We start from the raw sequence: 17,391 nt of genomic DNA on the forward strand, positions 1-17,391 counted from the left end.
TATCTAATGTATCTATTACCTTATATACTCGAGTATAAGCCTAGTTTTTCAGCACAAAAAATGTGCTGAAAAACCCAAACTCGGCTTATACTCGAGTCAAAAAATAAATCAAAACTCGCCTTTCTGGCGGCACCCGTAGATCTTCTGTGCGATCCATCCAGTATTGTTGTGCTGCACGACGGGGAAGGGGGGGGCTATATAAACTGGGACAGGAACTGGCAGGTTATATACACTGGGGCAGGGGCTGGCAGGCTATATACACTGGGGCAGGGGCTGGCTGGCTATATACACTGGGGCAGGGGCTGACTGGCTATATACACTGGGGCAGGGGTTGGTAGGCTATATACACTGGGGCAGGGGCTGGCAGGCTATATACACTGGAGCAGGGGTTGGCTGGCTACATACTGGAGAGGCTGTGACCAATGCATTTCCCACCCTCGGCTTATACTCGAGTCAATAGGTTTTCCCAGTTTTTTGTGGTAAAATTAGGGGCCTCGGCTTATACTCGAGTATATACGGTATATGTTCCAGTGTCTGCAGTGTATCTATTATCTGTTCCAGTGTCTGCAGAGTATCTCATGTCTGTATGATCTGTTCTAGTGTCTGGCTGAGCTCTGCTGCTAGAAATGAGCTGTTCTGCAAAGGGGCTCAGTGCTTTCTTCTCAGATAACGCCACCTTCGGGCTGGAGTGTTTTTGCGCCCGTTTTTGCGCCTAAATGCAAAGTCGCAACTGATGAATATCATTAGGCGCAGCAAAACATCTGGATTGCTAGGATAAATGAGGGAAAGATGCTTATTTTTGCTGCGCAGCTAGTTTGGCGTTTAGTCGCAAAAATGGCACAAAAACGGTGCGCCTGAATGAAAAGACGCAAAAACAACAGAAAAAACGAGTGATACATGTGGCCCAAAGTGTGTTCTTAGATAATTCTGCATAGAGAAGGGTTAAAAACATGAATATTAGTTGATATTATCCCTTCTCAAAATGTAGTAACATATAAAGTGAATATTTCCATTATCTGTGAGGTGCAGCAGCTCCTGTGTGCAGCAAATGCTCCCTGCAGCCTGATGGCTAAGAATCTGGAGGGGGGGGGGGCACTTCAGGGGGCTGTATCTCTGGTTCTGTGACACATAGAACCTCACTTCTTTTTTTCCTATGAAAGAAGAGAATCTCCTCTTTTATATGAATCTAAATTTGTGTTTCTAAAATGTAGGAAAACTGAGATATCGTTGGGAGTGATTTTTATATATAAAAATGGCACCTGATATTCTCACTTTATACCTGAATATCAACCCATGTCCATCTCATCTCTGAATTTACAAGCAAATATTAGAAAAAAAATGCTATACTGACCCCTAAAAACAATAATGATGATGCACAACTGTAATAAAGCGGAAAAGCTGAGTGAAGCCTCTCATACAGGAGTCGCAAACCACAAAAAAAAAAAAAAATGAAGAGGAAAATGAGCAACATTTTACTCAATAAAATAGTATTCTTTATTTTCTACATAAGTTAAAAGTATATACCAGGTGAGACACTGAGAACAGTGCAGGTAGTGTGTCCAAGAGTAGTAGATAAAGAACAACTGATTCAATACAAAGCCCCAATCTAAATTACAGCACAAATAATTGCTTGTACTGAGAAAATGTAAGAATCAGTAACAAATGAGCTAAAGCACTGTTTACATACAGTATACACATAAAGTGCAAATAAAATAGGGCCTTGCACTACCTGGCGTCCCACCCAGACGAGCGTTTGAACCGCTACAGATGTTTCTCTTTTACGCTTAACCATACATGTTTATACGAAACACAATTGGTCAAGAAATAGTAGGGTCATCTCTGCTGAAGGCTCAGCTTGGACATATTTGCCATCAGTGTTCTAGCTGCTGACATCACATAGTTTTGTGGCGACATCTGGTGGTTGAGTATTAGTATTGCACCTCTGCGTGCTAACAGCATTCACATTGAAAAGAGGATACAGTGAGACGTCAAGCAAATACTAGATACTATACCTCTTCATTACAGGGAACCTGTCATCAGGTGACCTCTTTTTATCACTCCCCCGTCCCTATAGAGAATTGTACATACACAGCTAAACATTCTTTTTAATGGAAAATCGTTTTTACTGAACAAAAGATAAGTTATATATTACCTTAGAATGACATGTGCTCTGTGACTAGTCATGTCGCCTCCTGGGCGGGGCTGACCCTATACTCGCCACTTATATTCTTCACTAGGAGGGAGCCAGAAGAAAAGACGACTGCTTACATCATCTTTTCAGTCCTACTTTATAACCACAAAACACCCAGTGTGCATAGAAGTAGTCACGTGTGCCTCCATACGCCAATTAGATCTTAATCAATACATTCAGTATATACTTTCTTAGGATTAGGAGTGGAAAAATGATGTGTAAAAGATGATCTAACGGTATGTGAAGCATGGCTAGGTAGAGTTTGGAAGTCTGGACCATCTGCTGTATTTAAAAGTCTTGAAGAACTGTTATATATCACTACAGAATTTAGTAAAGTAAAATCTGTTTGAGTTGATATATCACAGACATCATGTGATGCTGCTTCCTCAAGGTTAGGTTCAGTCAATAACCAAAGATTTGGAGTATCAATGCATCTTTTCCGCTTAATTGCTTTTTTCAGGTTTTCTTCGATGAGTACATCTCCCTCTTCGCATGTTGGAAAATTCGTTGGCACTGCCTCTGGTCTTAGGGTTCTTGAACCTACATTATGAATATAGGAATCCGAGGCAAAATGCTCAGAGCACAATCTATATTTATTCTGCTCCAAAATCCTTTGTGCTAGTTCATCAACATCAGTAAATTGTTGCCCAGTATGGAGTAGCCACTGACGAATTCTGTCCAGATTTCTTGGAAATGAATGCAATATTACAGCTTTCGATTTCTGCTTTTTGCCAGTTGTATTTCGGCATTGGTTGATAATACAAGACGGCATGTTGCATATTCTACAATAAAGCAAAAAAAAAAAAAAAATTAATTTAAAAAAACACTTTTTGAGAATTTATATTGTTCAGACAATATATGTAAACTTATCAGCCATGAATACATTATTTTAAATTTCTAATATTTTTTTGAGCTCAATTAAACGGATAGAATCACCTAAAATGAAAGTACCGTATATACTCATGTATAAGCAGAGTTTTTCAGCACAAAAAATGTGCTGAAAAACCTCATCTCGGCTTATACAATAATAAAAAAAATTAATACTCACCCTCCGGCTCTCGGAACCTCGGCGCGGGCTCCCGATCCTCTGCGGCGGCCCCGCTTCTCTCTTCTATCTTCACTTGCCGGCAGTCGCGTCTATGCGATCTGCCGGCGGGCTCACAATATTATGCAGCGGTGTCGCCGCTGATGACGTCATCAGCGGCGACACCGCCGCATCGCACTGTGCGCCCGCCGGCAGGTCGCATGGACGCGACTGCCGGCTAGTGAAGAAAGAAAAGAGAAGCCGCCGCCGAGGACCGGGAGCCGCCACTAAGCATCAAAGGTGAGTATCGTCGGAGGGTGAGTATTAAGTTTATTTTTTTATTATTCGCTAGGCATACTGAGGGCAGGCTGTATACTTTTTGGGGCAGGCTGTATAATACATGGGGGCAGGCTGTATACTTCTTGGGGCAAGCTGTATACTTCATGGGGGCAGGCTGATTGTATACTACTTGGGACGGGCTGTATACTACAGGGGCTGGCTGGTTGTATACTACAGGGGGCTAGCTGGCTGTATACTACACCCTCGGCTTATACTCGAGCCAATAGGTTTTCCCAGTTTTTGGTGGTAAAATTAGGGGTCTCGGCTTATACTCGAGTATATACGGTACATTTTCACAGCTTTTACTACTGTAAAAGAAAATTAATGTAGACTAATAAATGTAGGCAGTTAATTATATCCTTAGTTGTGTCTGTCTATCACACAATTCTTTGGGATGTGACAGTTGTTCTTTGCTCTTTTTGAGAGCATTTACAAAGGTTGTTTCAACATAAGAGTTAGGCTAGCATAATGTCACATAAAATGCCATCTCCCAGCCACCTGCCCAGTATTGTATGCCAACCACCTGCCCAGTATTATATGCTAGCTACATACTCCTGTTATATGCCAGCCACCTGCTCAGTATTACATGCCAGCCACCGGTCCCTATTATATATGCCGGTCACTATAATATATGCCAGCCACCTCCCAGAATAATATATGCCCTGTATAATACGTGCCAGCCACCGGCCCCGCCTAATGTGTGCCAGCCAACTCCCTGCATAATATGTGCCAGCCAGAAGCTTACTTTAATATTACAGGAAGCCACCCACAGGTCTGCATTTGCAGCCTCACACTTTCACGCACAGTCGCTGACTGAGCGGGAACAGAGAAATTAGACAGTGAGGCGCCGGGAGTTACGCAAACTATGTAGCTACTCCGACTCGGCAGCGTAGTGTGGTGCATGGGCAGATAAATGCAGTAACCTTGCAGCCACCATTGCTTCATCTGCGCATGTCCATACGCATGGTATGAGAGATGCTGACCGTGCAGACACGAGAATGCCTGACGCGGTCAGCGAGACTTCCAGACAGAGGGCGGGACATGGATAGGTGACATCTGCAGGGGGGTGAGCCACGGGGCGTAAAAATGATGGGGAAGGGCAGGATTAGTCTTTTAAAAATCACACACGGAGGAGCAGTTTCCCCATTTTGGTGAACTACTCCTCTTAAGTCCCGCCCAGGGGGCGACTTGACGAGTCACAGAGCACATGTCATTCTAAGGTAATATATAACTTATCTTTTGTTCTGTAAAACCAATTTTTCATACAAAAAATGTTTATCAGTGTATGTACAATTCTCTATGGGGACGGGACAGGGGGTGGGTGCTAAAAAAGGGTCTCCTGGTGACAGGTTCCCTTTAAGAATTTTGTGTGTCTGCAGAAAGTGGCCTACCTGTGCAAGCATTTTTATTTTATTTGCTATTTTAACCCCTTCCCAGTACGGTGAGAGCTTACGGGCTGAGCCCTCTCCATAGCCGATAAGTCTTAAGGGTAGCACCGATCGCCGGTGTTATCCAGTCGATCTGCGCCAAAGCTGCTGGCGACTTCAAAAAGATGGGCCGCCATCTTGGTGATGACTGACGCTCCCCGTGACATCATCGGGAAGGGGCAATCGGTCGCCTTTATAGCCTTGGGTTTTCCGAAGACCTGAGGCTGTCTCGTTTAAACCCATTTGTTACAATGTGAGATTTGCACCTTTTAATGAATGAGGTCCCCATATGCTGCCAGACAACCTAGGGTTATAGTACTCTAGTGGGTCTGAAAAATAGTAAAAATAAAATGAAAAAAGTTTAAAAAAAATGATAATTTTTTAAATAATTATTATATAAAAGGTCATAGAGTCCTGAAAATGTCATCAACAGTCGCACAAAATGACACCACCCACAGCTCCGTACACCAAAGTATGAAAAAGTTATTAGCGCCTGAAATAGCAAAATTTAAAAAAAAAAAAAACATTTTTGTACAGGTTTTAATTTTTGTAAATGTATGAAAACATAAAACCTATACAAATTCGGTGTCCCCGTTATTGTACCGTCCCAACGAATAAAGTAGATATGTCATTTGGGGCGCACAGGGAAAGGTGTAAAATCAAAGCTTAAGAGAAAACAGTGCAAATGCGTTTTTTCACCATTTTCACTGGATTCTGAACTTTTTTTCCCACTTCCCAGTACATGAAATGGAATATTCAATACCATTATCTTTAATTGTAAAAATAAGAAAGTTATAGATTTTGGAAAAAATGGAAAGGAAAAAAAAAAAAAGGGGCCAGGTCTTTGAGGGGTTAATAGCAATACTAATAAAAGTTATATTTTTTATATAATCAGTATATTGTCAGTTCTAGGGAAAGGGGGATGATTTGCATTTTTAATATGTTATTTTTTACTTTTTTTATTTAATTTTTACTAGCCGTGAGCCCTCTTCATACACCCTTCATAGCTCACTGATGGATATATCAGTCAGCGAGTGTGAAAGGGTTAAAATAAATGGTCGCCAGCGGAGCACCTGGTTATAGTCACGTTACTATAATATTCATACATTCATCGCATGCCACCTCAGACACCACCACATTCAGTCCCACGTAGCAACGTACGCCCCAGCCCCCACCAGGCGTGCAGCCCCACGTAGCAACGTAGGCCCCAGCCCCCACCAGGCGTGCAGCCCAATATAACGTACGCCCCAGCCCACACCAGGCGTGCAGCCCAATATAACATATGTCCCAGCCCCCACCAGGCGTGCAGCCCAATATAACGTACGCCCCATCCCACACCAGGCGTGCAGCCCAACATAACGTATGTCCCAGCCCCCACCAGGGGTGCAGCCCCATATAACGTACGTCCCAGCTCCCACCAGGCGTGCAGCCCAATATAACATACGCCCCAGCCCCCACCAGGCGTGCAGCCCAATATAACGTACGCCCCAGCCCCCACCAGGCATGCAGCCCCATATAACGTACGTCCCAGCCCCCACAAGGCGTGCAGCCCCACATCCAAACGTACGCCCCAGACGTGCATCCCCATATAACGTACACCCCAGCCCCATGAAGCCTGATATAACATACACATCACGCCTCCTCTGTTCCACCAGGCATGTAGCCCCATGTAACATAGACCTCATGCCTCCTCAGCATAATCTCTAAAAGAGTTTATATGTTCTTTCCATGTTTGCACGGGTTTCCTCCCACACTTATACACAAACATACTGGTAGGTTGATTAGATTGTGAGCCCCATGGGGACAGGGACGGATTTGGCAAAGCCCTGCATAATTATTATCTCTGACTACCTCATCCTCCACCAGACATGCAGTCCCAGGTAACGTACTTCACTTGTAGCACTTCAGCGCCCCTGGCTTTACTTCAGTCCTCTCTATACACTCGTGTAACTAAGCCTCTTTCCTATCCCGCCACTCTGAGCTCCGTATACACGCATGTAATCTCCTCCGAGTGCTGGCTCAGACGTCACAGCTTCTCTGCTTCCTGCAATGTGAATCTAGACCTAGAAAGCCACACCCCTTTCCCGGCAGGCCCCGCCCCTTCCCGTGACATCAGGGTAACTCCGATGTGACCGTTGCGCTTGTGTTGTGTCTGTAACTTATGAAGCGCTGTGCAGGAGGCGTCATCTGCAGGAGCCATGGCTCACCGGCTGTCTAAGGAGGAGCTGGATGAGCAGTTTGAGCAATTCTTAAAAGAGGTAATTCACAAGGCGACATCAAGCTCCATGCACAGTGTGCGTAGTGTAAGCACTGCTACTGCCATACGATGTGTGAGAGACTGGCGACATAATACTATGGGACGGATGACAGCGACCAATCACAGCACTGAATTCATTTCCTAGCAACAGAATATAAGATGAAAGCTGTGTTGTGGTTGGTTGATTGTTACGGGCAACCATGACTGTTTTCCTTTTAGACGTATTCATAAATCTCCCATCATTTCTGCCCCAACACAGATAAGGAAGAGGTGTTGTGCTGTAAGGAGCGTTCTCTTATGTATCTGCTGTCCCTATTACCTTCCTATGAGATGCTTATGGCTTATTCATAGCAATGAGTTCAGGGAGTCACCTGGGGCATTCTTATGGGGCAGCATACAGTTCTGGTTCCCACTCAGGTGGGATTGAACATGTCCGTCCAGTGTGCAGGATGTATGTCATGAGTGTGTAATCCCATGATTAGTGTAACTGATCCGTTAATACAAACTGCATGCGGATGACACCTGTGTGGCGTCCATATACACTGCTCAAAAAAATACAGGGAACACTCAAATAACACCTTCTCGATCTGATTAAATGAAATATTCTCATTGAATACTTTGTTCTGTACAAAGCTGAATGTGCTGACAACAAAATCACCATAAAATCCTCTATGGAAATTAAATTTATTAACCAATAAAAAAAAAAAAAAAAAAAACTATTGGTGGCCGGGAGGTGGTAAAATTTAAACATTTACTTACCTCCACGATCCCTTCCGGTGGCCCACGTTACCATCGCTCTGGTCCATACCCCATGTAAACAAACAGGGGCACAGATGCCATTCTCAACCGTCCCTATTCCCAGTGCTGCATAATGCAGAATGGGTTATCCACGGCCAGTGCAGCTCCTGTTTGTTTACTTGGGGCATGGACCGGAGCGATGGTAACGTGGGACACCCGGAGGAACCACGGAGTAAGTAAATGTTTTAACCAGCCCCCTCCCAGCCACCAACAGGTTTTAAAGTGGAAAAACACACTACAGGCTGATCCAACTTTGATGTAAGTAGTGCAGCTCATCCAGGATGACACATCAATGCGAGCTGTGGTAGGAAGTTTGCTGTGTCTGTCAGCGTAGTGTCCACAGGCTGGAGACAGGCCAGTACACCAGGAGACGTGGAGGGGGTTGTAGGAGGGCAACGACCGAGCAGTTTTAATGTTTGTTTTTTTTTTTTGTTTTTTTTTTAAGTCTCTTTCAGATGATTCATTTGATAGTACAAAAAAATCTGTTGTTCTTGAAAATCTTGGAAAACCTACAGTTAAAAAAGCGAAAAAGAAAGATGCTTCACTATGGTGGGCCAGTGAGGATGACTCTGACGATGGAGGTATGTTAAGACACTTGCCTGTAGAAATACTAGATGGAATATTATGATTTTAAACACGCCTTTCCACTACAAAAGTAACAGAACCCTCTGGTAGAGTATGAAATATAATTTTTTAACCCCCACATACACACAACTAGTCCAGAAAAAGAAGGGCACAAGAGCTGAACAGCAACTCTGTATTGTGTGTTAAGTACAAAAGAGATGTCCTAGTACATCAACACCCAGTAGAAGGTAAGGGTGCAGAAACCCTTATACCTTACTGCATTATAGAGTACAATAGGTACATGGCAGGGGTGGACTTGTCGGACCAGGTGCTTCAGCCTTAAAGCGTCATGTGGAAATGGAGGGTGTGGTTCAAGAAGCTGGCCGTGCACATCATACAGATAGCACAGTATAACAGGACTATGGAGTCGGTTACCATTTTGGAGAAGTTGGAATAAAATGGACTGACACCCAACTCCAAAAATATATAATGTATTGATACAATTGGTTCAAATATTCAACTACAGACATATAAAGCTCTATTTACTTATAGGAAATATTGTGTCAATTTTTTTTTACATGGTGCCTTGTGTTGCAATCATGTCATGTGACCATAGTGACAGGTCCTTTAGCCTTCTAACAATGGCAAACTGTACCCCATGTATGTGATCACATACAGCATCAACAGCATCCATGGAGAAAGGAGAGGAGTAGAGGTCCATGGAGCCTGCTGTGACTTCATGTGGTCAAATACATGCATGGGGTACAGTTTGCCATTGTGAAGACGCTAAACATTCTGAGATTATGTTAACCTGCTCACATGACAAGAACTGCTGAATAGTAAGGAGGCATGAGGAGAAGTAGATGGTAGGGGTTGGCTGAGCAGGACACACTCCCTTTGATTCTAGGGAATGTAATGGCAGTTAGTCTACCTTTGGCAAGCACCCCAGAAATGCCACCCCCCACCATTACTGATTCACTGCCAAACCTGTCATGCTGAAGGATGTTGTAGGCAGCAGATCGCTCTCCATGGCTCACATGTCACATGTGCTCAGTGTGAACTTGCTTTCATCTGTGAAGAGAATATAGCGCCATTGGCGTATTTGTCAATCCTGGTGTTCTCTGATAAATACCAAGTTTCCTGCACGGTGTTGGGCTATGAGCCCAACCCCCATCTGTAGACATCAAGCCCGCATACCATTCTCATGGAGTTGTTTTATAACCATTTGTGCAGACACATGCACATTTGTGGCTGCTGGAGGTCTCATTTTGCAGGGCTCTAGCAGTGCTCCTCCTGTTCCGCAGGGTTGTTGCCCTCCTAGGGCCCCACGTCTCCTGGTAGCGCCTTCATCCTCTAGATACTACACTGATAATCCGCTTGTGGGTTGTAGAGTCCGTCTCGTGCTACCACGTGCGAAACATTCAAAATTGTCCCAAACATCAGCCAGAAAGCATAGGTACTGAGGAGTGGTCTGTGGACTGTGGTCCCCACCTGCAGAACCACTCCTTTATTGAGTGGGTCTTGCTAATTGCCAATAATTTCCACATGTGGTCAATTCCATTTGCATAACATCATGTGAAATTTATTGTCAATCAGCGTTGCTTTGTAAGTGCACTGTTTGATTTCACAGAAGTTTGATTTATGTGGAATAATATTATGTCTAAATCTTCCCTTTATTTTTTTTATCATATTTTTTTCTATATACCGTAATTGTGCTTGGCTCCTCATTCTCTGTAACATGTGTCCGGCTTACAATCTTTCTACGGGCTGATTTTTTATAATTTTTTTTTAACATGTTTTAATACATTTAAAAATATGTGGAAAAACTAGGTTTTAGTCCCTTAACTAGTTCTGTTGGTCTCTTGGTAAAGATATTTGCATCATTAATATTCATGCAGCTGTTAGCTGGATTCCAATTTTATTCAACTTTTTCAATTAAACTTTGTCTATCTACATTTTATTTTCCCTGTCAACTATTTGTTTGTTTGTTTTTTACTTTTCTGTTCTTTTCTGTCCCTTGATGTTCTTTTTTTTGCTTGTTAAGCATATCAACCAAGATCATATTTAAAAAAGAAGAAGCAAAAGAATCAGGTAGAGACAAGAGCACAGAGACAAATCTCTGGATTGGATAATAGAACAATTTCTTCTTCAAGCCTCCAGACTGGTACTTTTCTGTAGCTCTTGTTCAATAATAGGCAACTGTCAGCTAACAGGCAGTGTGAAATACTAACAGGCCTATAACAATGAACTACATTTTACTTTGAAACTCTATTTTCTCCCTGCCTGTCTTTGTTGACTGTAGTGCTATTATATTTAGAAAATGGTAGTACATAGTGAGAACATCCGTTGTTTACCCTCTTAGTATTACTTTTCAATGGCTCATGAAATGAGTTGATTGGTGGTAGCGATTTAGATCTTTAACATTTTAGTATTTACACCTAATATGAAACTGTTAAAGGGAACCTGTCATCAGAAATTGACCTAATAATCCACTACCAGTATGTTTCCAAGCAGCTCAATATCTCCCAGATCATGTTTCTTTCATGCCTGTGGTGTGGTGGCATCATCCATAAAATCAACTTTGAAGTGAGATGTAAATTGGTTGCATAAAGTCAAGGAGGCGGAGAGTTTAACATTGAAGTCAAAGTAAGAAACTCTGAACGCCTCCTCCTCTGTGATTGACATTGTGCATCAGACTTCAGTAGATCAATTACACCATTAATTACACTGCAGGCACCTTTATGAGACATTGAAGGCTTGACTTCAGCATCAAAATCTCTGCCTCCTTGAATTTATACAACCAATTTACATCTCACGTCAAAGTTGATTTTCTGGATGCTGCCACCACATTGAGTCTTGAAAGAAACATGATCAGGAAGGTCTTCAGCTGCGTGGCAACATACAGTGGATTATTAGGTTAATTTCTGATGACGGGTTCCCTTTAAGGGGTCCTTAGCCCACAAACTTCCACCAATTTATTATCCAAGACACTACCAGGTTCACAATAATGAATTTCTATGTTAGGGAAGATATAGTATTATGCACAGAAAGATGTTTGAATGCTGTAAGGAGTCACTGGGGTAAAAAAGAGTCATGATGTGTTGTCCATTCCTGCCCTTATTAATGATCCTACAGCTGCTGCAGGTAGCTTGGGATGCAACATAATTTGAAGCCATGAGGAACATCCCATCGTGACTCTTCTCCACCAGGTCGGGTTGTGGGCCTAAAATCTCATGACAGGTTTCCTTTAAAGAGGACCTGTCATGGCGATTTGGGACACTAAACCACTCACAGGTCCTAATGTCCTGGTAGTTTAGTGTCCCAAAAGGACCCTATGTGCCCTATATTAAAATAAAAAATGTTTTTACTCGCGGTGCTGCCTGCACGAAGCTTGCAACGTGCTACATCCTGGTTTCACTGACTAAGTACTGCACAGGGAGCACAAGTTATGAGTCCAATGCAAGTTTTTTTTCCCCCACTGAGGGACTTGTTAAAGGGTGATTTGGGACACTAAACCACCGGTCCAAAAGGAACATTTAGTCCATTTAGTGTTGCTGCTGAAATTATGGTAATCGTATAGCTTGTTCTGCTATGTTACCCACAGTATCAGTTCTGCTCTTTTTTTTTTTCGAGAAACAAAGCAGAAAAGCCATGATCATGACACACATCTCAGACCCAAACAGTTTAGATAGGAATACCCCTTTAAGAGGGTTTTGACTTTTATTGAATCAGGTGCATCTCCTGGACCTAAAATTCAAGTCAATGCCAGGAAATGGCGTAAAGTATCTGATAAATCTGGGCTCCTGTGTTTAGGAATAAGATTACAATGATACTTTTTGTGCTGGGGGACATTATTCTGATATTTCAGGTGATTTGTCGAAGTCTTCTCGGGTATGCAGTAACATCGTCAAAGTAAATTCTTTGGGATAATAATTGTATGTTTTAGTACGTTTAATGTTATATCAGCCTCAAAATCCTCATTTTACCTCAGTTTTGCTCATTTAATAACTTGCATTTATACCCCCACCCCCATTTTATTTCCTATTCTGTCCTAAACACCATCCCTTACTATACCGTAGAACAGAATCCCTGTAGATCTTCTCTTAACAGGACACTGGATAAATGCATGGAATTGCAACAGTATCACAAGTCAAAACGTAGATTGCATTTTGATGAACATGATGACCCTCTTTCTTCTGACGGTCCAGACAGCCCTGATGGTAAAATATCAGCTCACTCTGCTCTGTGATTATAGGCGCTGTTTCACACAGTTCATGATCACAAACCATCATGTCTTTGGGAACAGGGTTCCTTGAATCATGTCTATGTATGATGCAAGGAGTCCCTTCTTGCCCACTAAACAGCTGCGCTGACACTGTAATAAATTACGTTGTTGGTGCTGTAGTTTAGATGGGGAGCAGGAACTCCTTGCATCATATATCTATACAAACTGGGGCAGTTAACAGGGGTGATTACAGTGTTTATTATGTATATAGTGTGTTAAAGACTTACAACTTAAATATATATGGCATCTAGGGACCCAGCACCAGGAAGGGGTTCTAAGAGTTTCCACCAATCATATATAAGTTTCTGTAGAAAGAAACCATCAAAATGAAGCATGATAAACCAGGGGCACATACTCATAGATTCAGGCGCAGTGACTGTGGTAATCTTCTTATATTTGTTGTCTGTGGACTCCTTCCTTCTGAAATCAACCTTTACAATTATGCTAATGAGCTTAAAGGGCTCTGGGGGTGTTTCTAGAGCCCCTCTGTGATGTCTTTTCAATGGTTGTTATAATGTACAGAACATGTCTCTCCTCCCTCTGCCTGGGCAATCTAGCAGCAGCAGGAAGTGCTGAGGGAAGAACTGCTCTGCTCATTGTAACAAGGGTAAAGATATCACTGAGGGGCTCTGGAATCATCCAGCAGAGCTGCTCAGGATTATTATAATTTTAACCGTCGATTTTAGAAGTAAGGAGGCCATGGATAACAAATATATAAGAAGTTACCACAGTCACAGTGCCTGGATTGATGAGTAAGTGTCCCTGATTTATAGTGGTTGATTTTGATGGTAGATTTTCATTTAATGTTACTGAGCATTTAAATATACAAATTAAATGTAATATTAAATAAACTTTGCATACATCACTGGTACAAAAAACTTTGTGCTATATCTCTCATCAGAGCAGAGTGCTTATTCCTCTGCTTACTTTAGCTCAGATTTCATAGAAACTCTATGCAGGATGGAGAGCAGTGAATCAAACCAGATAAGTCTCCTCCCAGCATCTTTGCACCAATAGTTACATTTACTCTTGCCACAACATGATGTTTCCAGGCCGAGCCTTCTTCATACCCCCTGTGTGTTTGCTGCATAATGCAGCTGACACCCATGGCACACTATTATAGATTAATAGGAAAATTCACATATACTGCAATACAGTAGTATTGTGATATATGTTGAGATCGATCAGACCCTCTAGGGTTCAGGTACACTATTTTTTTTTAAGTAAAAACCTAAAAGTTCAACTCTCCTCGCTACCTTAGACCTGATATATATAAATAAAATCCTAAATAAGTAGGGTATCTTCATGTCCCCGTAGCGGACAATATCGGGCATATATCTGAAACGCCAATTTTTGCCATTTTCCAACACATGAAAACGTAATCTCATTCGGCAAAAACATGATGCCTTACACAGCTCTGTACACCGAAGTATGAAAAAGTTATTGACCTCAGAATAGGGCAAAATGAAAAAAAATTGTACAAGATTTACATTTTTTACATTTTACATCTAATAAACCGTATTTGGGATTTTTTTTGCAGTTTGCCAGTACATGGTAAAAAGCAGCTGTGTACACAGAAAATTTTAAAAGTTATTGAATTTTGAAAGCGGGGATGAAAAAATGGAAACGTAAAAATGAAAAAGTGCTGTCTCTATAAGGGGTTAAAAGCAGACACAAGCAGAGGAGAAAACTGTTATAAAATGAAGATTATGTCAGGCTTATATGATCATATGTTAATGACCAAGAACCATAAACCGTGTTTCTCATGTACACACTGGTCTACTGATTGCTGCAAAGCAAGTAGAAGGTTTACTTACACTTTATGTATTGGAATTAAAAGAGAACCTGTCACCAACCTAACCCTTCTTAAACTACAAAATTTCCCTTGTATGTCCGGTTGCATGTTCTCTGGTGATGTCTTTATATATGGCCAACATATACCGTATATACTCGAGTATAAGCCGACCCGAGTATAAGCCGAGGCCCCTAATTTTACCACAAAAAACTGGGAAAACCTATTGACTCGAGTATAAGCCGCGGATGGGAAATGCATTGGTCACAGCCTCTCCAGTATGTAGCCAGCCAGCCCCTGCCCCTGTGTGTATAGCCTGCCAGCCCCTGCCCCAGTGTATATAGCGCCCCCCCCCTTCCTCGTCGTGCAGCACAACAATACCGGATGGATCGCACAGAAGATCTACGGGTGCCGCCAGAAAGGCGAGTTTTGATTTATTTTTTTGACTCGAGTATAAGCCGAGTTTGGGTTTTTCAGCACATTTTTTGTGCTGAAAAACTAGGCTTATACTCGAGTATATAAGGTATATGACGCCCGAAAAATGGAGTTAGATGTGAACCCTCCGAACTGCTGATAACCCATCTCCATCCCTTCCCACAGCCACAGCAATGCCAGGCCCTGCTTCTTGCTCCTAGCCAACTCTCCATCCTCCTGCGGTCTCACGCCAGTTCTCGCGCATGTACAGTCTCTTTCTCGGACTTTAGAACACTGGCTTAGTGCGCATGTGTTAGAACTGGCACAAGACTGCAGGAGGACCGGGAGTTGGCTACGAGCAAGAGGGCCTGGGGATGTGGGAAAGGATGAAGATGGGTATTCGGGAGTGCGGGGGTGTAGCCGGTTGAGTGCTGCATCGTGCACCACACCCTCCTGACTGGAAAAAGCATGAACATGCACCAGAGAACATGCAACCAGCCATATAAGGTACATTTTGTAGTTTAACAGGGCTTAGGCTGGTGACAGGTTCCCTTTTATTCAGCTAAATTTATGCTTTACCTTGCAGGACATTGTGTTTTATTTGTTTAGTTTTTTTGTTTTAAAGTTTATGCAAAGTTTTATCAATATAACGAAACATAAACAGAAATGTTATTAAAGGGAACCTGTCACCAGGAGACCCATTTTTAGCACCCCCCCCCAGTCCCCACAGAGCATAGTACATACACTGCCAAAGTGTTTTTGTATAAAAAATAGGTTTTACAGAAAAAAAGATGTTATATTGTACCTTTCATTAGCATCTGCTGTGTGACTAGGCAGTTGCCTTTTGGGAGGAGCTGGAAAGGAGCAGTTTCCCCCCACCCTTGGGGAACAGCTTCTCCATGTGACCTTTTCAAATATATGAAAACACCCATCACTTGGCTTAGCGACGCCCCCTGCTCCTCTACAGCCAATCCAGAGTGATGGGAGTTATTCATATATTTGAAAAGGTCACATGTTTCCCAAGGGTGGGGGGGTGCAGCTCCTTTCCAGCCCCTCCTAATTGGCAACTGCCAAGTCACACAGCACATGCTAATGAAAGGTACAATATAACATATCTTTTTTTTCTGTAAAACCAATTTTTAATACAAAAACACTTTGGCAGCGTATGTACTATGCTCTGTGGGGACTGGGGGAGTGCTAAAAATGGGTCTCCTGGTGACAGGTTCCCTTTAAGCATACAGGTGTAAGAGTATGTGCCAGTCTGGTTATCACAATAAGCCTCCAAAGACTTCTACACCATAGCTGAGGTATATAAACAATAACATCAAGGTGTATCGCATCCTATATCAAAGACAGAAAGAACCGATAAATGAGAGTTGTATCCTTTTATTCCCATTAAAGTACAGGCAGTCCCCGGGTTACATACAAGATAGGGTCCGGCAGTTTGTTCTTAAGTTGAATTTGTATGCAAGTCGAAACTGTATATTTTATAATTGTAGATCCAGACAAAAACATTTTTTGTCCCCAGTGACAATTGTAGTTTAAACATTTTTTGCTGTAATGGGACCAAGGAGTATCAATAAAGCTTCATTACAGACACCTTACAGCTGATCATTGCAATCTGGGACTATAGTAAAGCATTCAGAAAGGTTCACCAGAGGTCAGAGGGGTCTGTCTATAACTATGGGTTGTCTGTAAGTCGGGTGTCCTTAAGTAGGGGACCGCCTGTACATAATTTACTTTTATTCTGTAACAAAGCAATATGTATAATGGTAAAATTTACATTTTCTTTAGAATTGCAAAGGACCAGCCGCAGCTTTTTAAAAAAATCTCAAAGTGCATCCCAGCCTATTGAAGAAGTAGAAGAGGAGGATCATATTGAAGAAATGCAGAAATCTATTGATCCGACGATTACGTCAATAGAAAAGGACAGCTTGGAGATTGATGGTGAGTACACAGGAAGCTCAGCTATGGCTTAGGCAGGTATAGCAATGACAGGGCATCAGTGTTTGTCTCCACATGATGTAATGTCATGGCATAAGCAACCTATTAAGACAAATTGATATAATAGAACCCTATATACACGTCTGAGCCAGTGCTATTGGGAACAGGTGATACAACTGACATCTGTTAGGAGTTATACATGTATCGACATGTGTAATGTTATCTACATGCTACATTGATATGAAAGTTGTTAACATTATTAAGTTGTATGTATCTCAACAAAGTTATTGTTAAAATATGCTACATGGCTTCAGGAAACAATTTTCTTCTCTAACCACCATGGCTTACTAAAAACA

General features: G+C 42.2%; 1 protein-coding gene across 7 annotated transcripts in view; it reads left to right on the forward strand.

Moving 5' to 3' along the window:
- The first annotated feature begins 7,068 nt into the window (after positions 1-7,068).
- Positions 7,069-17,391, forward strand: part of CEP162 (centrosomal protein 162) — a 90,099-nt gene continuing 79,776 nt past the window's right edge. The window contains exons 1-5 of one of the 7 annotated variants that reach the window (XM_072142016.1): positions 7,069-7,239; positions 8,482-8,617; positions 10,645-10,764; positions 12,680-12,820; positions 16,886-17,038. In XM_072142016.1, the coding sequence (XP_071998117.1) occupies positions 7,180-7,239; positions 8,482-8,617; positions 10,645-10,764; positions 12,680-12,820; positions 16,886-17,038 (610 nt within the window). In that variant the 5' untranslated portion in view covers positions 7,069-7,179. Of the gene's footprint in view, positions 7,240-7,480; positions 7,519-8,481; positions 8,618-9,264; positions 9,363-10,644; positions 10,765-12,679; positions 12,821-16,885; positions 17,039-17,391 lie in introns of those variants that run through there. The other 6 variants (XM_072142023.1, XM_072142017.1, XM_072142019.1 and 3 more) reach the window with 6 other exon arrangements.

This window comes from Engystomops pustulosus, chromosome 3 (assembly GCF_040894005.1).
Source record: "Engystomops pustulosus chromosome 3, aEngPut4.maternal, whole genome shotgun sequence".
In the NCBI taxonomy this organism is placed as follows: Eukaryota; Metazoa; Chordata; class Amphibia; order Anura; family Leptodactylidae; genus Engystomops; species Engystomops pustulosus.